This window comes from Corvus hawaiiensis, chromosome 11, assembly GCF_020740725.1.
Source record: "Corvus hawaiiensis isolate bCorHaw1 chromosome 11, bCorHaw1.pri.cur, whole genome shotgun sequence".
Lineage (NCBI taxonomy): Eukaryota > Metazoa > Chordata > Aves > Passeriformes > Corvidae > Corvus > Corvus hawaiiensis.
The window spans coordinates 17,322,713-17,347,623 of record NC_063223.1 but is presented as its reverse complement, the minus strand read 5'-3'; the positions used below and the strand labels follow the sequence as shown (position 1 = coordinate 17,347,623).

General features: G+C 61.6%; 4 protein-coding genes across 5 annotated transcripts in view; 1 reads left to right on the top strand and 3 right to left on the bottom strand.

The window, feature by feature from the left end:
* Positions 1-7: 7 nt before the first annotated feature.
* NAA80 (N-alpha-acetyltransferase 80, NatH catalytic subunit) lies at positions 8-2,232 on the bottom strand. Of its 2 annotated transcripts, none has more exons than XM_048316090.1 (2): positions 1,980-2,232; positions 8-799 (listed from the first exon to the last, which is right to left on the bottom strand). In XM_048316090.1, the coding sequence occupies exon 2, from the start codon at positions 789-791 to the stop codon at positions 72-74; it is 720 nt and encodes a 239-aa protein (XP_048172047.1). In that variant the 5' UTR covers positions 792-799; positions 1,980-2,232; the 3' UTR covers positions 8-71. The 2 variants fall into 2 exon arrangements, with proteins under 2 accessions (XP_048172047.1, XP_048172046.1); XM_048316089.1 differs by lacking the exon at positions 1,980-2,232 and adding an exon at positions 1,659-1,973.
* A 1,653-nt stretch (positions 2,233-3,885) lies between these two features.
* Positions 3,886-7,425, top strand: RRP9 (ribosomal RNA processing 9, U3 small nucleolar RNA binding protein). The gene is made up of 15 exons (XM_048316017.1): positions 3,886-3,966; positions 4,094-4,176; positions 4,444-4,562; positions 4,643-4,716; positions 4,830-4,871; positions 5,060-5,186; positions 5,380-5,504; positions 5,732-5,824; positions 5,924-6,024; positions 6,134-6,268; positions 6,431-6,493; positions 6,571-6,716; positions 6,812-6,891; positions 7,034-7,107; positions 7,198-7,425. The coding sequence occupies exons 1-15, from the start codon at positions 3,886-3,888 to the stop codon at positions 7,301-7,303; spliced, it is 1,449 nt and encodes a 482-aa protein (XP_048171974.1). The 3' UTR covers positions 7,304-7,425.
* A 114-nt stretch (positions 7,426-7,539) lies between these two features.
* Positions 7,540-18,137, bottom strand: GRM2 (glutamate metabotropic receptor 2). Its single transcript, XM_048315992.1, has 6 exons — positions 18,034-18,137; positions 14,533-15,153; positions 11,936-12,773; positions 10,174-11,237; positions 9,101-9,275; positions 7,540-8,597 (listed from the first exon to the last, which is right to left on the bottom strand). Exons 2-6 carry the CDS (start codon positions 14,989-14,991, stop codon positions 8,524-8,526), a joined length of 2,610 nt encoding a protein of 869 aa, XP_048171949.1. The 5' UTR covers positions 14,992-15,153; positions 18,034-18,137; the 3' UTR covers positions 7,540-8,523.
* A 2,326-nt stretch (positions 18,138-20,463) lies between these two features.
* Positions 20,464-24,911, bottom strand: part of TEX264 (testis expressed 264, ER-phagy receptor) — a 39,458-nt gene continuing 35,010 nt past the window's right edge. The window contains exon 6 of the mRNA XM_048315692.1: positions 20,464-21,296. Coding sequence (XP_048171649.1) covers positions 20,983-21,296 — 314 coding nt within the window. The 3' untranslated portion in view covers positions 20,464-20,982. The remainder of the gene's footprint in view (positions 21,297-24,911) is intronic.

Sequence of the window (24,911 nt, the reverse complement as noted above, 5' to 3'; positions counted from 1 at the left end):
CAGGCAGTGCCGCGGCGGGCAGCTCCCACCCGCACTGCTTTTAATCACTGGCTCAGTGGGGCCACAGCCCCTCAGATGTCCTTCTTCATCCAGAAGATGGGGAGCCCTTTGGCATCACGGTGTGGGGTTTCCAGGAGGCTCTGCTTGCTGCTCTCAGCCAGGACACCCCTCGCCCAGATCACAGTCGGTGGGGGAGGTGGTGGGGGGACAGTGAGGGGTGGGAGGGGAAGCGGAGGAGCAGCGGGTACCCGTGGCCTGGTGGTGGTAGCAGTGGCAGCCCCAGAAGGGGTAGAGAAGAGCCGCAGCACCTCAGAGGATATAGCAGGGCTGAGAAAGGCCACGCTCTGCACCGGCTCACCCAGGACAAAACCCAGGTGGGCATAGAAATGCTGCTTGTCATGGGTGGTGAGGTGCAGGCAGCGAAAGCCCCGGGCCCGGGCCCACTGCTCGGTGGCCTCCATCAGCCGCCGCCCATAGCCCTGGCCCCGCAGCGCCCGGGCCACCACCACGCTCTCCACAAAAAGGTCATGGGGACGGGCGACCACGCGGGAGAGTCGGGCATGGCCCACAAGCTCGCAGGGCCCCTCCCGGGCAGCAGGGGTCTCGCTGGGGCCCCGGCTCCGCAGCAGCAGCAGGCAGGCAGGAAAGGCGTCCGAGGAGCGCTGGAGCGTGTGAAGCCGCGACGCCCGGCTCTTCCCCCACTCCTCGCCCAGCAGCTTGGCACAGGCTTCCAGGAGCTCCGGCCTCTGGTGCAAGGGAACCAAGCTGAGCTCCTCCGACACGGAGCCCATTCTTCTCACTGACAGGAAACCAAGCAGGTCACAGCTTAGAGGCAGTAGGGCACAGACCATGCGTGTGTTCCCCCCAGCCCGCCACTGGCCCCAGCACAGGCGCATTCCCCAGTAGCATAGCCAGATGAGTTCATGGAAGTTCGGCGGGTCCAAGGTCAAATGACAGATTCATGGCAGGGAAGTGGCACATGGTGCCAGCTCCGGGAATTCATGCCATGAGATCTGCAGGAAGGTCTGGCACTGCCAAACCAGCAGAGTGGCAGGAGGCACAGTGCTGGCCTTGCCTCCTCCCCAGCCCCTGCCACTAGCTCCTGCCACCTTGGCACCTGTCAGACCAGCTAGCTCATCACACGTGTGCTCAGTGTTGGGGTTCTGAGGAGCAGAGGGGTCAGAAAACCCCTATCCTACAGCGTGCTGTGGGGTCCCCTCTCTCAGCCTGGCAGTTCCCCTTGCGAAGGAGAAGCCGCAGGCAGAAGGCAGGAGGAACCACCATGCCAGTTTATTAACTACGATTGAGCAAACTGCCCCACTTCCCCTCTGGGGGTTGGGGAGAGCCTGAGCCTGTCCTCCCACACCCTAGGGTGCCCCCCAAAGTCATCCCCCTAGCTCCAAGACTCCTGACTCACAGCCCAGCCTGCACTGTCCCCTTCAAAGGCCAGACCCCACCAGCACTCCTGAGTGGGTGATGGTTTCCTTCTATCTGCCCAGCAAAGCCATACCAGGACTCCAACAGCACCTGCCTGCCACCCACCCTGCCTGCACTCACCCTGCCTTCACTCACTCTCCCTGTGCTCACCCTGCTCGCACTCACCCTGCTCAGTCACCCTGCTCAGTCACTCTGCTCACACCCACCCTGCTCACACTCACCCTGCCGCTGCTGCCGGCTCCCTCGCCCTGGGTGCCAGTGCAGCAGGAAGCAGCCCAGGCTCATGACCAACCACAGCGCCTGGTTCTGCTTCCCCGATGTGAATGACACGTCTGTCCAGGGCCCCGCCACTTCCCACGCTGCAACCCCACACTGAGCACTCACCCTGCCTGAAGACCGATTGCTCCAAACCACACAGCACCCACACGTGGTGCAGAAACCGAAACGGCATCACCCAGCTGATTGCTGCTCCCACCTCATGGCTGCACCTCCCGAACACAGGTACCCACCCCACCACTGACCATCACCGACCCAATACTCACCTCATTACTGACCTGTTGTTAACCTGCCATTGACCCCATCTCTGACCCCACCACTGACCCATCACTGATCCATCACTGACCCCATCAATGGCCCCCTCACCAACCCATCATTGACCCTATCACTGACCCATCTTTGACCCACCATTGACCCCAGCATTGACCCATCACTGGCCCATCATCGATCCCATCACTGACCCCATCATTGATCCCACCACCGACCCCTCTCCCTGCCCTTCTCCCCTTCGCACTCCCCGGCCCCAGCGCGGTCCCGCCCGTACCGTTCCCGTCCCCGCCGCCGCCGTCACTTCCCCCGCCCCGCCCCGCCCGGCCCCGCCCCGCGCCGCGCCCTCTGCCGGCCGGAGGACGCACCATCCGCGCCCCCGGAGCTGCCCGCCCCGCTCCGGGCTGCTCCCCAATTCCCGCAAGGACTCACCGAGCCTTGGCCGTGGCAGGACGGCGGCACACCCTACCCTGGCCTGCCCAGCCCTCCGCAGGGTCTCCAGTCCCAGGGACACCAAGCCCTGCTGGGCAGACCTGCACTGCCGCAGCTCCGCTCCCTTCTGGAGCAGGGCTGTCCAAGGCTGTTTTGAGGATGTCCCATCTTCATGCCCTCCCCTCCTCTACAAGCAGTGGGACACTGTGCGGGAGCTCTCCATCCGTCTCTTTCAAGTCGTGATGCCTACGGAGAGCACCACAAAGAAGGTGATGAAGAAGGAGGTGCCGGACAGCCTGCTGCCGCTGCTCTTTCACTTGCATGACCAGGACACGGGTGAGGCCAAGGTGGGATTCCCAACCTGGCCAGCCCTTTGGGCAGTGCAGTTTGGACCCTTCAGATGTGTCCCCATGAGCTCTATCTTGCTCAGTTCCTAGGCAGAGCTCCCCTCCCTGACCACAGCTGCCTTTCTGCTCCTGCTGCCCGGATGGATGGGGAGGTGGGTTCGTTGTTCACCCAGCTCCTTCCACACTGCCCCTGGCATGGGTTCTTGCAGCCTCAGAGACTGAGCGACAGCTCCACAACAGCCTGGGGCCACCAAGACCAAAACTTCGTAGCCCTGACAGGCTTCCAGCCAGAGAGGGTGGCTCCTCTCGTCATGCTCTGGGGTGCTGAGCCTGGGGGCAGCTTCACTCCCCAGCTGGTACATCCACTTGCACTGGCTGGGACAGGCTCTCCCTAAGCCTTTTTCCTTACGGAGACCAGTGCAGGGCTTTCCCACTGTCCTTCCCTGACTCCCGCTGTGCCAAAGAGAAAATAGATTGTTTGCGCATAATAAAATTCTGCACAAAAGCAGATTTTAGCTCTTTAGAGCATCACCTGTCCCAGACAGAGACACTACCCAGCATGGTCAAGGACAGGTCCCTGGGACTCCACAAAGGACATGGGACGGGACCAGAGGCCATGCCCGACAGTGGGGTCTGGTTAAGGGTCCCTGAAGAGCAGAACGAGTTGATCATAATTTCGGAAGCAGCGACCCATCCACTGTCCCCGTCACCACGGGGGGCTGCCCGCTGTGAGACTGGGCCCGAAGGGCCATGGAGGGCAGAGGAGGCAGCGCTGGGGACCCTGCCCTCTGACAACCGGTCCCGGCATGCGGGTCCCCGGCACGAGTGGCCGGTCCCTGCGGCAGGGACGCCCCTGCTCGCTCCGGGGCACCGGGACCGGAGGTGCGAGGAGCGACCGACACCCGGGGCTGGGGCTACGGGCCGAGGGGCGGGGCGGGAGCGTGACGTCACACCGAGTGACAGCGCGGCCGCCGGGCGGAGGCGGGGCAGGGCGCGCTTCCGGAACCGGGAGGCGGCGCCGCAGGGCCAATAGGAGGCGGGATCCTGCCGCCAACAGCCAATAGGCGCTGTCGGGGGCGTGGCCTGAGCCCGGCGGCCGGCGGGGGGGCGCACGTGCGGCGGCAGCATGGCGGCGGCGGCGGCGGCGGGCGGCCGGAGGGCCAAGGCCCCGCGCGGGGCGGCGGCACGGCGGCGTCCGCGGTCGGCGGTAAGAGCCGGGCCCGGCCGGGTTCGGAGGGAGGCGAGGAAGGGCTACCCTGGCGGGGTCGCCGCCGTGGCGCTTTCGCTGCGCCCGTCCCGTCTCGTCCCGTCTATCGCCTCATTTTGCTCCGCAGGCACCGGGCGCCGATGGGAGACGGTGGGCGACGGCCGGTCGGCCCGCCGACGAGGAAGTGTCTAGCGATTCTGAGACAGAGAGGTAAAGGCTGCGCTCGGGGAGTGCCGGTACCGTAGCGGGGTGCCGATACCGGGAGATGCCTGTATCGGAGCGGGGTGCCGATACCGGGAGATGCCTGTACCGGAGCGGGGTGCCGATACCGGGAGATGCCTGTACCGGAGCGGGGTGCCGATACCGGGAGATGCCTGTATCGGGGCGAGGTGTCTGACCGGAGGGGGTGCCGGTACCTGCGGGATGCCGGTACCGATGTGTGGAAGGACCGATGCTCACGCACACGTGTCCCTGCAGCCCGTTGTTGGGGCGGCGGCGGCGAGAAGCAGCGGCGGCGGAGGAGGAGGTGGACGAGACGCCGCAGGAGAAGAAGCTGCGCTTGGCCAAGCAGTACCTGGAGGAGCTCCGCCAGCTCGGTGAGTCCCGCCCGGCGCCGGTGCCCCGGCGGGGCGGCCCCGGGCGCTGAGCCCGACCCTGATGCACTGTCCCGCCGCAGAGGAGGAGCGGGCGGAGGAGGAAGAGGAACTCGAGCCGGCGGATCTCATCGGCGACCGGCTGAAGGAGGACGTGGTGAGCGGGGGGGCGAGTGCGGCCCCTCGGTCCCGGTGACGGCAGCGGGCTGTCCCCTTCCCGCGGGACCGGGGCTGAGGCCACCTCTGCTGAGCCTCCCGCTTCTTCCCCAGTTGGAGCAGAAAGGCCGGCTGCAGCGCCAGGTCGCCAAAGATGTAAGTGCCCAGTGCTGGGGGTGCCGGACTGCAAGTGCCGGCTTTGGGGACGCTAAGGCATGGCCAGCACCCTGCGGCCCTTCTCCCTGCTGCCGGCACCCTGGAGGAGGCAGGGTGCTGTGCTGGGGTACTCCCATGCCTGGGAAAGGGTCCTGGGCAGCCCAGCTCACATCCTCCTGTTGCTGCAGGTACGGCCTCCAGATCCAGCCAGGATCCGTGTGCTGCGGGGACACCAGCTGCCTGTTACCTGCCTGGTCATCTCTCCTGATGACAAATTCATTTTTTCTGCTTCCAAGGATGGCTCTCTAATCAAATGCAAGTGTTTACCTGGGGCTCTGACTGGCTGTTCCCCAGCCCAAACCCTGCAGGGACTCAGGTGTCCACTGAGGTGGCTTGGCCCTTGGCTATTCTTGGATTGTGCATAATTCCAGGCTCTGTGGGAGGCTCATTGGCACTTTTGGGTGTGGTGGGAGGCTCCCAGAGGGTGACTGCAATGCCTTTCCTGCAGGGGAGGTGGATAGTGGGAAGAAGCTGTGCATGGTGCCAGGGGGGAAGAAAGGCACAGAGGAGCGGCACATGGGGCATGCATCCCATGTCCTTTGCATGGCCATTTCGTCGGATGGCAAGTACCTGGTATGAGGACAGGGGGTGGAGAGGTGGCCATGGGGAGTGTTCTCCTGGGGTCCTGGGGGTAGGGTCTCATGCCCAGATGTGCCTTACCAGGTTAAAGCAGCCCCTACCCCTTGCTGGGTCAAGAATGGGTGCCTAGAACACCCAAAACCCATGGAGTGGGAGTGGAGGCAGGGGTGGGCTATGGGTCTCCAAGGTGCAGGTCTCAGGCATCCCCTGCTGTGTGCCAGGCTACGGGAGACAGGAACAAGCTGATCATGATCTGGGATGCAGCCACCTGCAAGCGCCTGCACATCTTCACAGGGCACCGTGACGCTGTCTCGGTGAGTTGGGGGCACTGGGCACGATGCCTGTGGGGCCAGGCAGCTGTGTCCTCCTTGGCATCCCTCACTGCTGTGCCGTGTCTGTCCATCTGTCCCCAGGGCCTGTCCTTCCGAAAGGGCACACACCAGTTGTACAGCGCTTCCCATGACCGCTGCGTCAAGGTGTGGGATGTGGCAGAGAATGCATACGTGGAGACCCTGTAAGACCTGGGGGAATCCCAATCACCCAAGGGGTGCGCCAGCAGCCGTGAGGAGATGAGGGGGCAGAGGGTCATGCTTGCCACAGCTCTTTGTCATCTCCTTCTCCAGGTTCGGACACCAGGACGTCATCACAGGGCTGGACAGCCTGAGCCGGGAGTGCTGTGTGACAGCGGGGGGACGGGATGGCACCGTGCGGCTCTGGAAGATCCCTGAGGAATCACAGCTTGTGTTTTCTGGGCATCAGTATGTCTGGGGTGCAAGAGGGGACTGTGGGCAGGCATGTCCAGCTGGGGCAGCAGTGTGTGGCAGGAGCACCCTGGGGATGCTGATGCCCCGGTGAGCCCTTGTCCCCTAAGCAGGATCCCAAAGCACACTTGTAACTCTGGCAGTTGCTTCCCTTCACAGGGGCTCCATTGACTGTATCCAGCTCATCAACGAGGAGCACATGGTGTCTGGTGCTGATGATGGGTGAGCACAGCGCCGGGGTGGTGCCTGGGGCAGGCAGGATGCCCCCTCAGCCCCCTCATCCCTCACGTTCCCCGCAGGTCTTTAGCCCTGTGGGGGCTGACAAAGAAGAAGCCGCTGGCGCTGGCTCGGCAGGCGCACGGGGAGCAGGACGCCCAGGGCCTGCAGCAGCCATACTGGATCTCGGCAGTGGCTGCCCTGCGCAACAGTGACCTCCTGGCAACAGGTGTGTGGCACCTTCTTCTGGCAGCTTGTGGGGGAAGTGTGTCCTGCTCCCATCCCTGGGCTGGGCTCTGTGACAGTCTCCTCTCTGTGCCCCAGGGTCCCACAGCGGCAGCTTGAAGCTCTGGAAGTGTGGTGAGGGATTTCGGAAGCTGGAGCACCTCTTAGACATCCCCTTGGTATGGATGGATGGGCAGGTTGGGAATTCTGGGGCTGGGCTGGAGGGTCTCTCAGCAGGGGCTCCCCTTCTTGAGCAGCAGGAGAAGCCTGTGGGAGTTCCTCACCCTGCTCTGTCCCTTCACCCTGCCCTGTCCCCTCCAGGTGGGTTTTGTCAACAGCCTCAAGTTCTCAGCAGCTGGTGACTTCCTGGTGGCTGGCATTGGGCAGGAACACCGGTACTGTCCCCCCTCCCTGGTGCTGCCTGGGGGTGCAGCTTCCCCCTCTTCTGGGTCTTGTTGGAGGGTGACCCCCCATCTCATCCACAGGCTCGGGCGGTGGTGGAGAATCAAAGAAGCCAAAAACAGCATCTGCATCATCCCCCTGAAGCAGAACACAACAGCTTCTAGCCCTGAATCACCTGGCAGCTCCTAGCCCCCTGTCCCTGGAGCCACTGGAGCAGGTCATTGTGCCCTGGAGCAGTGCCCCACATCCTTGGTGCAGCCACCACCCTGAGGTCGGTCGGATGAGAGTGGGGATTGTCACATGGCCCCTGATCCTGCTGGCCCCTGTGTCTTGAAGTGGCTTTGCCCTCTGCGAGGGTCTGTCCCCTTCTCTCAGGTTTGGCTGTACCTGAGCTCTGGAACAATCCATTTTGTAAAAAAAAAAACAAACACCAAAACCACTTTATTTACATAAATTACAAAAAAAAAAAAAAAAATCACACTCTTGTTCACAGAAAAAGTCTACTCTTAAAAACTTGGTTGGGCTCAAATACCTTGGTCCTGTTACTTGCCCTGAGCCTCCAACAGCCCCCCTAGGCTCTGCAGGGGCTGGGGTCAGCGGGCATTTGTCCACCTCTGCTCCTGCCCTGTCTCCCACAAAGGGATGAGAAGCGCCACACACAGTGAGGGAAGCAATGGGGGGCTTGGGCCCAGCCCAGCCACGCTCGGTGGCTCTCCTGAGGCCGAAACCAGGAGGGAAACGTGAACCTGCAAAGCACTAGGGACAGGGTGACGTGGTCCAAGGCTTGGCACAGGAGATGATGGGAAAGTGGTGTGGGCGATGGGGTGAGGGCAGCTCCATGTGTGGCACCACAGCGAGGGAGCGGGAGGTGCAGCGTGGATTGGCGCAAGCAAAAAGCAAGAGGTGGAACGTGGCTCGGCGAGAGGGAGTCGAGTTGTGCGCCGGGGCTGGGGGCGACAGGCAGGGGATGTGCTCCGGGGCTGGCTGCAGGTGGTGGTGGGTCTGCACCAGGGCTCAGTGCAAGGGACAAGGAGAGAGTGTTTGTGCCGCAGCTCAGTGCGAGGTCCGTGCGATGTGCACTATGGCTCAGTGCAAGGGATGGGGGGCATTCACCGTGGCTCAGTGCAGGGGGTGTGGGTGCACAATGGCTCAGTGCAGGTGATGCAGAGGGACGTGTGCCATGGCTCAGTGCAGGGTGTGGAGGACAGGGTACATGTAACGTGGCTCAGTGCAAGGGAAGGGTGACACGTACCATGACCCAACATGTGGGATGTGTAGCTCGTGCTGGAGCAGGGACTGAGCCTCCCGGCTGCATCTGGCACCTCAGTGGGCCATGCTGCGGGCACTGCTCTCCCTGGGGAAGCGGTGGGGGTGCCACGTGGCAGCACCACAGCCTGGCCCCCCATCCTTCACAAGGATGACGTCGTGGAGTCCACCACCTCGCGGCCATTGCACACCGTGGGCACGTACGGCGAGGCTGAGCCTGGACAGGAAGGCAGCAGTCAGGGCTGGGTTGGGGTCTGGCAGCAGCACCCCCCAGCATCCCATGGCAGCAGTGCTCAGAGAGCTGGGGTGGAGAGTGCCCAGGATGGCCGTGTCCCCATGGGTGCCCAGGATGGCCATATTCTCTGGGGCTGAAGTGGAGAGTGCCTGGGGTAGTGACAGGCACCTGGGGGCAGCTGAATCCCCTGGGCTGAGGTGGAGAGTGGCCCTGTCCCCTCAGAGCAATGACAGGCCCCCAGGAGCAGTGCCCCTCTGGCAGCTGTGCTGTCCTGGGAGATGAGGCATTGGGACAGAGGACAGCGAAGAGCCTGAGGGACAGGGAAGAGGACTGGGGACACCACATCCTCCATACCCCCCATTTCCCACTGTGCCGTACCCCACACCCCACTCTTCTGCAGGAACCATGCCAGGTGTGCCCACACACACCCCTCACCAGGAAAGGGGTGCTGTCCCCCAGCCCATCTCCAGCCCCAGCGTGCTCACCATGGGACTGGCTGGAGCTGGCTGCTGCCACACTGAACCGAGCGGTGCCCACGCGGTGACTGGCCACGTTCTTCTGCGGCTGGAAGAGTATGATGTGCAGCTTGGGGGTGAAGAGGCAGCCGAGGACCACGGTGCCGCTGAGGCTCACCGAGATGCACATGGTCGTGGTCTGGACCTGGAGACAGGGGTGGGCATCAGGTGCTCCACCCATCAGCCCTCTGCCCCGAGCAGGGCAGGATGAAGCCCGTACTGTGGCACTGGCCAGCCCCACTGGGCACAGGCTGCACCCTGCAGGGACATCCCACCCCACACCACATCCCTCTGTCAGGGTCATCCCCCAAGAGACCCATGGGCAGAGCATGGACACTGCCCTGATGGGGACAAGTTGCCCCCGCAAAGCAGGTGCACCCTGAGCAGCAACCCCAGCCCTGCCTGTGTGCTGCTTTGTGGCACTGCCCGGGGCCAGAGCCTGCACTCCCCCATCCCGGTGCCCACTCCCTCTGGGGGTGCAGGTCCTCTCTGGAAGCCCCTGACTGCCCCCACCAGCTCCTCAAGACCCATCAAGAATGTGTTTGGTTGTCCGTGCCAGGGGGCTTGAGGTGCTGCAGGTGCTGCAGGGCACCCTGTGCTCCCCAGTTCCTGGCACTGCTCAGCAGCCCGGGAACCAGGCTGGCCCTGAGGCTGGCATTCCTGCCCTGGGGTGTGGTGTCTGGATGAGCCAGGGGCTGTCTCATGCTTTCGTGTCACCAGGCTGAAGGATGGCTGTCATTCCTCCATGGTCTGGCTATGGGGGATCTCTGGAGTTCTCAGGGCCGTTTCCCATCCTCACCCTAGCAAGGGAGGGAGTGGGGCAGCTCCTCTCTCCAGGACTCATTGCCCCATCAGCCACAGCCCTTCAGGACCCTTCACTTGGTCCTGAATTACCCAGTGCAGAGGTGACCATCACCAGGTGTGTGGATGAAGACTCTTCCCCATGCCCACGCATCTCCTAATCATGGACCCTGCATGGCCCAAATCTCCAGGACCATTTAGATCAAGCCCTGTCAGAGCCCCCTCACAGCTCAGGCTCTTACACGGTAGTCGCTGGAGGTCACGTAGAAGATGGGCAGGAAGGCCAGCCAGATGATGCAGGTTGTGTACATGGTGAACCCAATGAACTTGGCCTCGTTGAAGTTTTCGGGACATTTCCGTGTCTTGAAGGCGTAGACCGTGCAGAGGACAATCAAGAGGACATTGTAGGTGAGAGAAATGAGCATGTTGGAGTCACGGTTGTTGCACTTGAGGGTGACAATGTACCTCTTGTCAGGCTCAGTCTCCTTGCCTGTGCCAGGGGTCTCCACCAGCAGCCAGATGATGACAATGATCAGCTGGCAAGAGATGAGGGCCATGCAGATGACCACCTGTGATGTTGGGCTTATGAACCGGGGGCGCTGGACCCCCTCCTTCACTCCACTGAAGATCCTGGCGATGCGATTCGTCTTGGTCAAGAGGGCTGAGTAGCAGACAGCGAAGGACGTGCCCAGCCCCAGGCGCCGGAGCGTGCACACCCCGGTGGAGGGCTTCGCGATGAAGATGAAGGTCATGCTGTAGCACATGAGGACCCCGGTCAGGAGAATGTAGCACAGCTCTCGTCCAGAGGCCTTCACGATGGGAGTGTCATTGTTCTTCACGAAGACTCCGATAACGAAGAGAGTGGAGATAAAACCCAGGCAAGAGATGGTGACGGGACCAATGGCCCAGACATCTTTCCAGCGGATGTACTCTTGGGGCAGCTCGTAGCAGCCATTCAGGGTCTCGTTGGGCCAGTAACCAAGACCACAGTCCATGCAGGTGAACTCATCCAGCAGGTACTCGTAGGGCTGGCAGGGGATGCAGATCCAGCAGCAAATGTCCCCAGGCTGCATGCTCTTGATCTCATTCTTCTTGCAGGGGTCGCTGCACTGGGACACGGGAATGGAGGTCTCAGCCCAGGGGATGAGGCTGGTGTCGAGGATGAGCCCCTCTGCCCAGTAGCCCACTTTCTGGTACCGATACCGCCCGTCCACGTAGTGGTAGTTGAAGATGTTGTAGCGCCCGATCCCATCGCCGTAGCGGTCAAATCGAACAACGCTCTCGGTGTCCTCTGGCCTGAATGGAGCTGCAGGGAGGAGAAGGGCAGACAGTCACCGCCTCGGGGCAGGAGAACACTCACTCCAGGCCTGGAGGCAGGTCTCATCCAAGGGTCATATCCCACCATGGCCACAGGTAGATGTCCAACCTGTTTCCTGCCTTCACTCCCATCCTTGCTGCCTATGTACATGTTAGGAGCAGGAAAGCAAAGGTGGAGAACTCCATCCTCACCTGCCTGAGAGCCCATCAGCCCCACCCAGCTCTGCAGGGACAGAGGGGGACTGTGCAGCCTCCACGGCTCTCAGTGACACCTGGTAGCTGAGACACCCTCAGCCCAAGTGACATATGACATGCTTCTTCTTCACCCCAACCTACATGGGTCCCTGATCATGGGTCCCTCCAGTTTAATCCCTGAAATGTGAGTAAATCGTGATGCTTGCAAGGACCCATGTTCTCAAGGGTCCCTTGTGGGGCTGGTCCCACCCAGCTGTAGCAGGATGGAGTTGGAGACCAGCTTTTCCACACCTTTCCACCGGGTACAGAAGGCCTGGATTGCCTCCCAAGGATGATGGTGGGCTGTTGGCACCTCAGGACAACCACAGCCCTGGGCATGGGCAGGCTGGAGGAATTGGAGGGTCTTGGGTCAAATTTGGGCCTCCTTCTTTCCTATCCTCCACCCATCCCTTTCCAGTTTGTCAGCCAAACCCATCTCCATTTTGGACTCACCATCAAAATTAACATTGAGTATAAAGTCCTTGTAAAACCTCTTGCCATTGACAGGCTTCATGGCATCACAGAGCTTGGTGGAGTTGGGGCACAATGTCCGGTGCATGTTGTGAAGAGAGTGAGCCATGGCATAGACTGCATTGACCACGAACGTGATCTTGGACTCTGGCTCAAACTTGCCTGTCTTGAGGGAGTACCGGCTACAGTCCTGCGTGTGGAAGCTGCACCTAAACTTCTGCTCCCAAAACTCCCGAAACCAGGGATTTCGGCTGTTATTGTAGGGGTGCAGGTCACGGAAGTAGGAAGCAAACTCCTTAATGGGGTAGGCTGCCAGCTCGATGGTGATGGCTCCCTCTGCCACTGCTTCGCTCCCAGCCACCACGCTCTCCAGGGCTCCCCACCCATCACTGGCCACCCACATGAAGGACACATTGGCTCTCTGGGCAGCCGCCAGCAGCTCCCGGGCGTCTTCACTTCGGGTGAACAGCACGACCACTCTGGCATTGGGCTTCTGCAGCAGAGCCCGAACCACTCCGTCATAGGTCTTCTTGTTCATGGAGCGCCCCACCTTCTCCGAGGTGGCGATGCAGATGTTGCGCATGCGGGCTTCTTGCTCAAAGGCCTCGATCCCCGTCTCCCCGTAGTCGCCCTCCGAGGCCACGGTGGAGACGTAGGTCCAGTTGAAGAAGCGAAGGATCTCTGCCATGGCTTTGGCTTGGTAGAAGTCTGGCGGGACAGTGCGGGCGAAGTAGTCGTAGCGGGACTTGTCACTGAGCTTGGCACTGGTGGAGGCATAGCTGATCTGTGGGATCTGGAAGAGCCGCAGCAGGTTGGCCACCTGCATGGAGGAGGAGAGGTCAGTGTCTGAAGAGGTGGCCAGCAAGGGACGTTCCTATGGGGGGACCCCCGCCCAACACCCAGTGTTGCACGATGCTCCCAAGCACAACCACTGGGCTGATGAGCAACCCATCCCAACCTGGAGCATCCTGATCTGTGGAGGGAATGGAGAAGAAGAGTGGATGGCACATTCACAGAGTGCCTCAGCCCTCAGACATGCTCATTTATCTTTTTTTTTTTTCGGTAGTATTTCAAGTGCTTCCCTCTGAATTTCAGGGCCAGGGAGCGGACAAAAACAGAAAGTCTGCCATAGGTGACCTGTGGGAGATGCTTGATGGCAAGAAGAAAGTCAGGATGCCTGACAGCCCCACAGCACAGGGGGAAAGGATTCTGGGGGTTGGGAGCAGGGGCAGAGTTACCCCACCAGGCTGGGGGATGCTGCAGAGCTGGGTCAGGGGACCGGTTCCTGCACATCCCGCATCGGGAGCTCCAGAGGGACTGGCACCTTCCAGCCCCTCAGCAGAATCCCTCGTTAGCTTCAAAGGGGAAAAAAGCCCCACTAATGAGGCTGTTAAAACCCAGGCTCTGGGGGCAGTAAGGGGGCCTCGGGTGTGCTGGCAGGGCTGCCAAGCCTGCCCACATCTCACTGCTCCCCAGGCAGCAGACGTGGCTTAATTAACATGGACAAATGATCTTGTCAACAAAGTCCCCTAATGGCAGAAGAAGGCCCCTGAGCACAGTGATACTGCTGCCTGTCCTCACCACTCATGGGAGCTGCCAGCCTGCCATGTCCCCCCAGTGACCCTTGTGCTCCCCAGCCTGCCCACATTCTGCCCCTGCTGACACCTACCCGCCCGGGGTTGGGACATGAGGACACCCTGGTTCCCGGCAAGGGAAGGGACAAGTGCCCAGGCTGGGCTGGGATGCTGCCTCCTTCACGCAGTCCCAGCCTCTTCCACCCCATAGCTGGGGGATGCAGGGGCTCCAGGGACCAGGAAATGCAGTCTGACACATGCTGGGGACTTATTAAATTTCAGCAAGCATGTGGCCCACTGGCCACCCCCGAGACTCAGCTGGTCCTACTGGCTGCCTGCATCCTAGGAGATGCTCTTCTCCCTGCTGGAAGCAGCCTCTGGGTCCACAGAGCTGTGGTTTTGGGGACTGAGATGCACCCCACGCAGGGTGACAGCCAGGTCTGAAGTTTGCGGTGCCTGTTCCTGTGGGATCACTGGGGACACAGGGACACTCGTCCTCTGAGCCCACCCTGCTCCAGCCAGGCAGCCCTGTGGCTGAGCCCCTCAGAGGTGCATGTCCCTTGCAGCACCTCATGGGCTGCAGTTTTGGGGGGGCAGGGGGGACAGTGCCCCCTCACACCGGTCAGCTCTGCTCTGCCTGTCACAGTCCAGACATGAGCTGGGCTGAGGAGCTGCACTCCCCGCCTTGACCCCAGGAGAGGAATCAACACCTGTCCCCAAGTGAGGCTTGGCTCCTACGGCTTATGGAGTGTTGGGGGACTCTCTCAGCCCCCAAGGGGACCCTGGGCACATCCCCTACAATCACAGAGAGATGGCTCGCTCAGGTGCCCGCCTGGCATTCCCTTCCCACTGGAGAAAGGGGCCGAGCATCACCGTGAGGGATGAGTGAGCTTTCCTGTGCCACGCTGGCAATGGTATCACTGCACAGCTGCCAAGGTTTTATCCCCTTCCCCCATTTCTGCCAAACCCCCAGCCCCACCTGAGCCCCTCTTGCCTGGGCGGTACCTGGATGGAAACATCACTGTAGGAGCCTCCAATGACGCCGGTGATGGCAGTGGGAACATCATCATGGACAGCGTAGGAGCCGTCGGGGCAGATGTGCTCGGAACCGTCCACCCTGGTAAGGGAGGCACGGACGAAGTCAAGGGACTGCTCTAGGGCGTAGGTGTCCTTGGAACAGGTGTCGAGGATGTGAGCACCCAGCTTCACCCCCGGCAGGATGCTCCCGTCCTTGTTGATCTCGTCCAGGGCGAAGAGCATGGCCTCCAGGCGCTGGATGCCCCGGTGCTCATTGATCTTGCCGCAGTCTTCACTCCCCACTCCTTTCTCGTGGACAGGGAAGAGGCCCCCAATCACCAGGTCCCCATCCATGCTGATCTCCTTCTTGCCAGCCATGCCGTGCCCAGCAGCCAGACAGGTGGCCAGGTGCATCAGCCCCAGCCAGGCGGCCAAGGGGACCGCCATGGGGTGTGCTGGTGCTGGCCGGGGGACCCACACCACCCCGTGTCACCCGCTGCCACCCGTCAAGGCGAGGGCAGGCAGTCCCCAGGCATTGGGTGGTGGGGGGTGGCACGGCGTGGTGTGGATGGGAGGGAGGTCGTGCCACCCCGGCAGAGCCCTCGGCACCTGGAAAAGCAAAGGGAAAAGCTGCTGGGGCTGCGGGATGCAAGGCACGTCAGGGACAGGGGCAGTCAGTGTTGCACGGGAGAGCAAGGGCATGAGCCTGTCTGTGCCCCCCACCCAGGGTGCCCCTAGGAAGAAGTCCCCTGCAGAAAGGCAAGGTGAGCAGATGCAATAGCTCCCACAGTGACCCAGAGCCCCCAGGACACACACAAGTGACACAGACCCCAGGGGACAAGGAGGGGCACAGAGACTGCCCACAGCATTTGCAGGGATGCACTGGCATAGGGGCGGGCACAGAGCTGGCCCCTCTGGCAGCACCGGGCAGAACAGCCTGCAGGGGGACGGCTTGACAGCCCTAAAATATCATGGAGGGGGAAAGAGCCAGGGATGTCGCCTGGCATAGGGAGGCCGGGCTGGGCAGATAGAGCCAAGGCCGGCTCCAAGCCGAGCCCCCGACCCACGCAGCAGCATCAGGGGTGCTGACAGATCCCAACCTCCAGCCAAGAGCACTGCCAAAAGCAGCCAGCCACGAGCCCACCGTGCCCACAGCACCCAGTGCCCACAACATTCAAACCCCCATCCCGTAGCCATGGAGCCCACCCACCCTGCTGCTGCCCCCAGGGCTGTCCGTGGCACCGGGGCTGGAGCAGGGACTTGCCACTGGCTTCACCCTCATACAGCAACGCGCAGGGCTCTGGCAGTCGCGGTGCTTCAGAGTCTGTTCTCTCACCACCGCCCCTTCCTTCCCTGTATACTAAATTCAGAGATTTCAGTAAAAGTAAGAGCCAGGTTTGCTGACTCCCTCTGCAGAAAGCAAGGAGGCGCGGGGGAATCAAAGGCTTTTGCAGCAGGCAGGCCTTGTTTTGGCAGAAGATGCAGTCCCCTCCGAGATTGGTTGTCTTTTCCCAAATCACGGGAGAGATTTGTTTCCCATTTGAAGCTGACTGCTGAAATCCCACAGGGCTGGCATTTCAGGGGCCATGGGAGAAGGAGACCCCTTAGCAGTCCAGAAGCCTCGGGCTGCTCTGGAACAGGAAACTGCAAATGCTGTGGCAGGACCGTGGCTCTTCCACAGCCCAGCAGTGCTCGTGGAGGCACAGAGGGTGGGAGGGGGATGCCAGAGAGTGCTGGCCCCCCTGCAGTTCCCTGCAGCCAGTACTGAGGCTACTGTCCCTGAGCAGGAGGAGAGGACACCTTGATGCCCCCATGCTGCTCCCAGACAGCTCCAGCTCATGATGACTGTGCTGGAGGAGCCCTCCAGCAAGCAGCTGGAGCTGGCAGTGATGCCCAGGGGGATGCGGGCAGCAGTGTGGCACAGAGCACGATGGGGTGGGGTGGGTAGGGTGACACATGCTGATCTCCTCCTCTTCCTCCATGCCCCTAAGTGCCTGTCCTCAGGTGCTGTCTGCTGCTGCTGAGTCCCCACCTGTCTCAGGGCATCTCCTACCTGACCTCACAGTGTGAAGGAATTTGGAGATGAGAGAAGGAAGGGTCCCTGCCTTATTTCAGGAATCAATGCTTCTAAGAGACCCGGGGTTTCCCCAAGCAGGAAGGAGGCCACAGGCACATGGATTATTGATGGAGCCCATCAGCAGCAGGCTGAGCCTGGCACGGGGGTCCGGTGGCACTGGGAACCCGAGTCCATGCAGTTCAGCTCTTTTAGGGCGGCTGACAGGACCCACAGATGAAAGGCACCTTCAGGCCAAGCTCCTCTGAAGGGCAAACCATCACCCACCCGGCCGCGAGCCGCGATGGACAGTGAGCAGGGCTGCCTCCATTCCCGCAGCTGCTCAGCTCGACTGGCGTAGTCGGGGGGATGACAGCCCGCGGAAACCCCTGGAGAACATTTGGGGAAGTGGAACACCGGGGAGGGCAGAGCCAAGTCCAGCCCGACGGCCACGGTACGGCAGGAAGCTCCCGCCAGCTGCGGGCAGCCTCTCCTCCCGGGCGCATCGTGAGTGGGGTGGGTGAGAAGGGGTCGTGTCTCCTCCGTGCCCTGAGCACTTCCCACGCCCTGCCAGGAGCCCTGACCCCTCCGGCACCAGCACCCCGGGGGTGTGTGACACCTGGGGCGTGTGCGAGAGCGGCAGTGCTGCGGGGGCGCAGGGGCAGTGTCACCTCCCGCGGAGGTCCCAGAGGTCCCACCGCCACCGAGCTCTGCCAGGAGCCCCCACCTCTCCCCTGCACAAGGGCTGCCAGCCCCGGTGCCTCGCGGGGCCGAGGCGCCTCCCCGGGGCGCTCCCCCGCCGCCGCGGCCGCCCCACATCCCGTCCCGAACGCGCCCCGAGATCCGGCTGCCCCGGCACACCCAGAGCTCCCGTCAAAGCCCCGGCTCTCCCCGGCCCGGGCAGCCTGACGGGAGACCCGGGGGAACAGCAGGGGCGGGGGTCTGTCCCTGCCGGGCCGGGCGGTGACCCCGCTTCCCTGCCCCGGTGCCGGCGGGCAGCCCCGGCTGGGGGCTGCGGCGGCGGGTCCCGCTGAGTGCCCACTACGGGGCTCGGGGCTGCCGGGACACCGGGGGGACGAGGACCCCCCCAAGCCGTTCTCCCGGAGCCCCGCGTCCTGAGCCGGGCAAGGGGGAGCGGCGGGAGCGGCCCCGGTGCCACCCTGACCGCCCGCATCCCCGGCGCCTCCGGTGCCCGTGCCGGTGCCGGTACCCGTGCGCGTACTCTGCTCTCGTCCCGCAGCTCCAGGAGCCCCGGCACGGGGCACTGGTCGCCGAGCCCCGCCGTGGCGCGGCCCCGACGGCTGCGGGGGATCGGCGGTCTCCGTGCCGCTCCACCGCCGGCGCCGGGGCTCTGGAGACAAGCGAAGCGCCGCCGAGGCACGGCGCGAACCGAGGTCACGGCGATGGGAGCGCCGGGGTGGGACCGCAGCCCTTACCTGGGCCCGGCGGACTGTGCCGGGAGCCGGTGCCGGTGCCGCGGCTGTCTCGGAGCTGCGGCTGCCACCGCCTCCCGCCGCCGCCTCTGACACTCCGCCAGCCCCAGCAGAGCGGAGCCGCTCCGCCCCCCGCCCGGCCCGGCCCCGGCCCCCGCCCCGGTCCGGCCCCGGTCCGGCACGGCCCGGTGGGCAGCGGCACCCCTGGGGCCGCCCCGACTGCCCCGCGCTCGCTCCGGCACCGGCTGAGCCGGGCAGGGCACCGCTGGGGCTGGGGCAAAGCCGGGGGCAGATAGCCAGGTGCAGGCAGGGAACGGGCAGGACATGGGCAGGAAAGGCAGGAACGGGCAGGACATGACAGAGAAGGCAGAAAACAGGCAAGACACAGCCAGATCCAGGGAAGGGATGGCCAGACTGAGCCCGAGCATCGGCAGGATGTAAGCAGGACGTGGCCAGGCAAGGCAGGACACAAGCAAGGCATGGTCAGATCCAGGCTGGGCAGGGGCAGGACGCAGCCAGAGCAGGCAGGGCCTGCTCTGCACCGTGGCAGAACTGGCAGGGCACAGCTCAGCACCTGCTCCCCTGGCCCCACAGCCCCCAGCTCATTCCTAGCCCAGTGAGAGGGGTCCCAGCCCCAGCTCAAGCTCCACAGCCACAAACTGGTGCCCCAGGGTTTGTTCCCCCCTTGCCTGGCCTGCTCCCCACTCCCCAGGTCCTTGGGAGGAGTCCAGGAGCCCAGCATTACCCCACTGCCCATCTGCATTCCACGCAGCCCCCGGCACTCACCAGCAGCCCAAGCACCAAGCTGGGGAAGGCTTTGGACCATCCAAAAATGGAGGCACTGGTAGGGTTACGTTCCAGATCTCCACCACTTGCCCAAACTCTTTCTAGAGCCATTCGGCTGCCCAGGATCCCACGGCATTGCATCCCCAGAGCTCCGTCACTCAGAGACAGGAACGGGACAGGGGATAACACAGGGGACAGGGGTGCTTCTGGGGCACTGCCCTGAGTAACCACCTCACCACCGTGTGCCTCAGTTTCCCCCCTGCCAGCTGCTGCACTTGCAGGCTGAGGGTTAAGGGCACTGCAGTGAGTCAGACTCACTCTGCTGGGCTCCCTTCCTCCCCGGCAATCCTGGATTGGGGAGGGATAACTCGGAACGTCCGTGGCAAGGTCCCCCCAGGAGTCCTGAGCAGCAGGACCCCAGATCCCCCCCTGCCCATCTCCTTTCAAGATTGTTAGCACAGACAGAGTGGGGCACTGGGGAGAGGAGGGTGCCTGGGCTGGGGGACCTCATCACCGTGGGCCGGGGTGGACACGGCTGAGGAGGACTGGAGATGTCTTGTGCCAAGGGATGCTGGCACAGCCGTGGTCCTGCTTCCCCCCAGCAGAGGGGTGCTGGCTCACACACACCTAGGCACTGGCTGCATCATCCTTGCTGCTGCTCCAGCGCTGTGGACAGCAGGAGAATGATGGCAAAGCCCCCTGGTCCCCAACTTCCGTGGGGTTAGGGGACAAGCACCGTCAGGATCCGCTGCCTGGCTCCAAGCCCCCGGGAGCCTCAGCCAAGCATAAATATTTCAGGGGGCTTGGCAGTTTTGTAATAACCAGCAACAAAGATAAACACTGGGAAGAGCAATATTTTTCCATGTGGGCTGGAGGAGTTTAATATTTTATCACTCAGAGCACAAAATATTTATGAACAATCTCATGTCAATCACTGGCTGAGGACTAATCATGACCTTTCCAAGCCAGGGAGGACACATTTCCACCACGAAAAGACACTCAGATCTCTCCTGCCCCTGGAACCCCCACCCCAAGTCCCAGGTTTGGGCTGCCACATTTGACCACCAGGAAACAACCCCTGGGCTCCTGGAGGTACCAAGGACACTCAGCAGGTGCTTTGGCACCTGGCATTGCCCTGTGGAACCATGGCCATGATGTCCAGACTGCTCCCTTGTCCCAAGCTGAGACACAGGGAACTGGGACCAGCATAGGCAGCCCTCCCTGCCTGCATTCCACAGCAGCAGGATGGATAGATGGGATGTCAGGAAGGCACAGTGCAAGCAGGCTGGTGTCCCCTGCTACAGGAGGAGGCCCAGCAGCAGCCCAAGGACCTGGCTTTATACTGGTTTTACTCTCCACAGGTTCCCAGGAGGAGCAGGGATGCCACCTCCCTCCAGCTCTGCCCAGCTCAGCACGGCAGCCGGGACCCTTCCTTCCCCACTTCCCCCGCAGCTTGCACAAGCTGGGGACAGACCCCGTGCCCTGCTGGGCTGCCCAGGCCAGGAGATAGCCTGAGCAGCAGGGATGTGGAGCCCCTGAGCTCAGTCAAGGGCTGTGGGGACAGCTCCCATCCACAGCCCACTCCCCACCCTGGGGCAGGACAGTGCAGCCGGCCAGAGGACAAGTCAGCAACGCACCAGCCACCACTGAGGAAAAGCATCCACTTTATTACAGACCCCAAAGCACCTGTGGCAGTGCCAGGAGGACCACATTTACACAGGATGTTTCCATTGTTCAGCAAGGGGAAGAGAAGAGAGGAACAAACCCAACCGACCCAACTCACAGCTCTTTGGTGCTAGAAAACGTGGTGGTGCAGCAGAGAGAAGCTGTGGGTGAGAGGGGCACCAGCAGAGACCAGAGGGGACATCTCTGACATCCACCACCATCCCGGGACACCTGAAAGGAATCTGCGACATGCCTGGACACACACAAATGGCAAATGCATTTCACTGCCCCTCCAGCCTGCACCTACCCTGCGCCACAGAAATCCCCCCCACCTCCCAGCACCCCCAAAAACAGTCAAACACCCTTTCTGCAAAGAGGGAGAGCAGGTCCTGAGGGGAATCAGCGACCAAAATCTCTTGGCTGGAGAGGAAGGAGGTGGGAAAGGCAACTGGTTCCCAATAACTCAGACCCCGGTGGGAGGTGAGGCAGCCAGGTCTCTCTTCACTCTTCTCCTCTCTCAGCAGCAATGGGCTCCTTGGTCCACTTGTCTGTGACCTCCTGGTTGCCCGTGTAGCCCACATCAGGCAGCAGGCCCGGGGCTCCCTCCCCATCCCCGGCGACCTCCAGGTCCAGCTCCTCGAAGGAGGAGCCGCTGGCTCCCGACTCGCTGTAGCTGTGCTCGCTGCGGTTGTCCGCCTCCTCCCGGCCACGGCTTGCTGGGAAGGGCAGCAGGATGGAGGTGGCCACCGAGGTGTCTCTGCTGTCAGTTGTGGCCTCCATGCTGATGGAGCTCGTCTCACTCATGGTGTCGACCCCTGGGAAGAGAGAGAAGGGGAAGGAGTGAATGCTATGGGAAGAAGGAGGCAATGGGGATGGAGTGCCACAGCCTTCGAAGCCACCAGAAGTCACAGTGGAGACCAGCTCCTACCTCTTGTCACTTCCTATGTCTTTGACACATGACCAGGCCAACAATGAGCTGAGCTCAAACTGCTCCCCGAAATCAGGAACCCCCAAGTCAGCACAAACAACCACCAGCTTCCAGCCATGCCCTGACCTCCTGGCCGCACCCTGCCCCCACAGCTGCTCTCTGTGCACACACCAAGGACCTGGCAAGCCCCTCCTTAGGGAGAATGCATGCCTGTCTCTGGCATGGCACCAGGAATGAGACAAAGAGCAGGAAGGACACTGTGCCGTGAGGGTGATGTGGAGCTGCAGCATTGTTGAAGCACCCAAGGGGATGATGACACAAGGGCAAATCTTCACATGTGCTTCTGTCAGAGGCAGATGTGTATGCCCAGCCTCATGCCAGGGCATCCTGGTGCCTTCAGCACCTAACAGCCTGCTCCTGCTCCTTCTGTGGCTCCCCCACAGCCAGCAGCTCTGGCAGCAGTGTGAAGATAGGCAGGGCAGCAGCAGAGAGGTCTCGGGATCCCAGAGGATAGGGGGAGCCTTCCCAGTTCACTCTGTGCTTCTCCACATGGCCTGGCTGCCAGCCACATCCCATTTCATGACCAAGCCCCCAGAGGCTGCCCATGGCTGCCAAGTGGACCCCTTGGTCCACCTGCCCCTCCTCAGATCCCTGCCTCATTAGCTCAATCGACAACACAATTAACGAGTCGACAAGGAGAGGAACGTGTCAGACTGAGACCAGCAGCTCAGTGCTGTTGCCAGAGCAACCAGCCAGGAGATAAAACCCTCCTGTTAAACATTAATCATTGTTAATTATGACATCACAGATCCACGTGGTTAATTATGACATCACAGCTCCACATTGTTAATTACAATACGTCAGCAAACAATGGGCAGGCTCTTCCATCCCGGCCCTCCCCGCCTCAATCTTCTCCCGGCCTGCCTTGTATCAGTGGGAAGTGAGCGCCAGGCTCTGTCATTTCCCAGCACCTCCACCCGTGCTGGGCTGGATGCCCCTGCTGAGGATCATGCCCCACACCAGGAGGGAAACCAGGAGGAGCCCCACTCAGCAGCAGCACTCCTGGACGACTGGGGCTTGCCACCAACAGGGCTGGGAAGTGACAGATGGGAGCCTCCCTGTGGTCATCACCATCCAAGATGGGAGAGGAGAGCCCTCTCCTCCACACTGTCTCCTGCTGGTGCAGCTCCATCCTCAGCTGCTGGCAAGGGACTGCCTTGGGCTTCCACAGGCATTTCCAGCCTCCTACAGCTCCTGCAGCCAGGGTGCCCAAGGCTGGGCTGCTTGCTCTCCTCCAGCTGTGTGCCAGCCACTGATCTCCTGAAGGAGACTCACCAATGAGGGAACTTTCCTTCCAAACATCCTTAAATCCTTTTTCTCTGTGCTGTTTTTCTTCCCGGCCTGGGCAGCTGCCAGCAGAACTGCTTGTAAATGGCAGTCCTCTGCCTCCTGAGCAGCATCATCCCACGGTCCTGCCGGCTGAGTGACGGCTGTTCCGAGAGGACCGAACAGTGGTAGCAGGATGAGGGGTAGCCAGAAAAGATCCACAGACACGCTGCACCCACTGCTTCATCCCACCTGGGTGGCATATTGGCTTCATCCTGGAAAGGAACCTGAGCCTCCACCCTCTCATCTTGGCAACCCTTTTAGCAGCTGGCACGAGCTGAGCCCTCGGCCGCTCCCCAGGCGATGCCAGGTGACCCCTCCCATGGAAAGGAGAAAAGAACCACTGCCCACTAACACGCAGTGCCTTTGCTGCAGCATCAAGGAGCACCTCGACACGGAAACTACATTTACTCTAAGTTAAAAAGGATGTTCTGCACGCTGCAGTGAGGCGCTCGCTGAAGGGGACAGCAGCCACTGAGTGGGCAGCAGAAAGGTGGGAGATGCTGTCCCACCTGACAGGAGCTCAGCAGGGCAGTGGGTCAGCAGGGAGCCTCTGGGAAGATGGAGAGTTGTGGGGGATGAAGGGGAGCGTGCAGACCCTGAGCCTTGAAGACAACTTAGGGTTTGCAAAGTCTTTAGTGGTGATCTCAAAACAAGAAATAATCTGATTTGGCCAAATTGGTGGCCTGAGGTGACATGGACACGTTCCCACCATGGCTTTATGACAGCTCATATCACACATGGTCATCTTGCGTCCCTCTAAGACCTGAGGGGACAGGAATGACACCAAGCCCCCCAAGCAGTGCCCTGCCTGCTCAGGCACCCCTCCCCTGACATGCCAGGGAATGTTTCAGCTCCGAAGCTGTCATGTAACTCCATGACACAAAGCAAAGAAGCTCCTGAGGAGAGGAGCAGCAGCTAAGGAAGAAGAAGACAGGGATGAAGCTGACCTACACGCTGCTCCAAGCCACCACTGCGGGAAAGCACTGCTGTCCTCACTCTCATAGCCACCTTCCTCTCCCTTGCTCCAAGGGCAACAATAAATTGAGTCCTGTTTCCCTTCAGCCAGGCACTTTGTCACTGCTCTGTCACCTCTGATCATGTTCGAGCAGCCTCAGCTGGCAAATTTGCCCATTTCAGCAGCCTCTCTCTCCTCTGCACAGCCAAAGGCTGGCTCTGGCATGGCCACTCAGCCTGGCCAGCATAAATGTCTGGGGTGGGCAGAGCTGCTGCTGCCAGGGACCCTGCGTGCTCAGCTCTGACAAGGGAATGTGGCTGTCCTAACACAGCCCAAGGAGGCCAGGAAGGCAGTGCAAGGGGCTCCAAGAGGACGACCAAAGCCCCGTGGGAGGGCAAGCAGGGATTCAGCTCTCATCTCCCAGGCACAGCCTTCCAGCAGCTGTTACACTCACTTGTCCATCCTTCCCCACACACCCATGAACCACTGCCCATTCCTTGCATCCATCTTCCCAAGGCTGGTCCTTACACCAGGAACCAGTCTAACACCCTGATCCAGCATGGCTTTTCCCTCTGGAACATACTGAGGTAGCAGCCATCCTGTTGAAACTCCCCCTTGACCTTGCTTCCCCAAGGACAGTACAGCCATCCCACTGCACCTTCACTCAGTAGGAACATGGAACCCAGAAGTTTTCATCCGGGAAACAGAGGCACAGTCGGGGGTGAAGCCATGCCAGGGTGCTGAGGAGTCCCCCAAAGGCCAGGGCCTCCTAGGAAGAAGGGATATCAAGCAGTCAACTCCAAGAGACCAGCCAGGGATGGGTGCAACGGGAACCACTGACCCCACACTGCCAGTGGTGGGGAGCTGGCTCCCCCAGACAGTTCAGCCCTGTGCCATACCAGGTACTGGCATTCCCAAATCCAGAATTAGGGAGGGCTCTCCTCCTGCCTCGCTCACACTGATGCCTCAGCAGAGCTCCACTCCTGGTGCTCCTGGGCCCTTTCCTTCCCCTTGTTCCATCAAATAGTCATCACCTTTAAATACAGTGTGCTGCCAGGGGGCACAGCTCCTCTGTCATTGCTGAAGCTCACACACAAGCCATCAGGAGAGGGGCTGAGGCCCTTCCCAGGATGTAGAGGCAGGCAGGAACAGGCAGGG

What these genes read in the sequence shown, in the direction of transcription:
- RRP9 (XM_048316017.1), top strand. Translation starts at nt 3,886, where the DNA reads ATGGCGGCGGCGGCGGCGGCGGGCGGCCGGAGGGCCAAGGCCCCGCGC. An exon ending in GGCGGCGTCCGCGGTCGGCG is followed by an intron (nt 3,967 to 4,093) that starts GTAAGAGCCGGG and finishes TTTGCTCCGCAG; the next exon opens with GCACCGGGCGCCGATGGGAG. An exon ending in GGCATTGGGCAGGAACACCG is followed by an intron (nt 7,108 to 7,197) that starts GTACTGTCCCCC and finishes TCTCATCCACAG; the next exon opens with GCTCGGGCGGTGGTGGAGAA.
- GRM2 (XM_048315992.1), bottom strand. Translation starts at nt 14,991, where the DNA reads ATGGCGGTCCCCTTGGCCGCCTGGCTGGGGCTGATGCACCTGGCCACC. An exon ending in ACTCAATGTTAATTTTGATG is followed by an intron (nt 11,238 to 11,935) that starts GTGAGTCCAAAA and finishes TCCTCCCTGCAG; the next exon opens with CTCCATTCAGGCCAGAGGAC. An exon ending in TGACCTCCAGCGACTACCGT is followed by an intron (nt 9,276 to 10,173) that starts GTAAGAGCCTGA and finishes CCCTGTCTCCAG; the next exon opens with GTCCAGACCACGACCATGTG.
- NAA80 (XM_048316089.1), bottom strand. Translation starts at nt 1,722, where the DNA reads ATGAGCCTGGGCTGCTTCCTGCTGCACTGGCACCCAGGGCGAGGGAGC. An exon ending in GAGCCGGCAGCAGCGGCAGG is followed by an intron (nt 800 to 1,658) that starts GTGAGTGTGAGC and finishes GTTTCCTGTCAG; the next exon opens with TGAGAAGAATGGGCTCCGTG.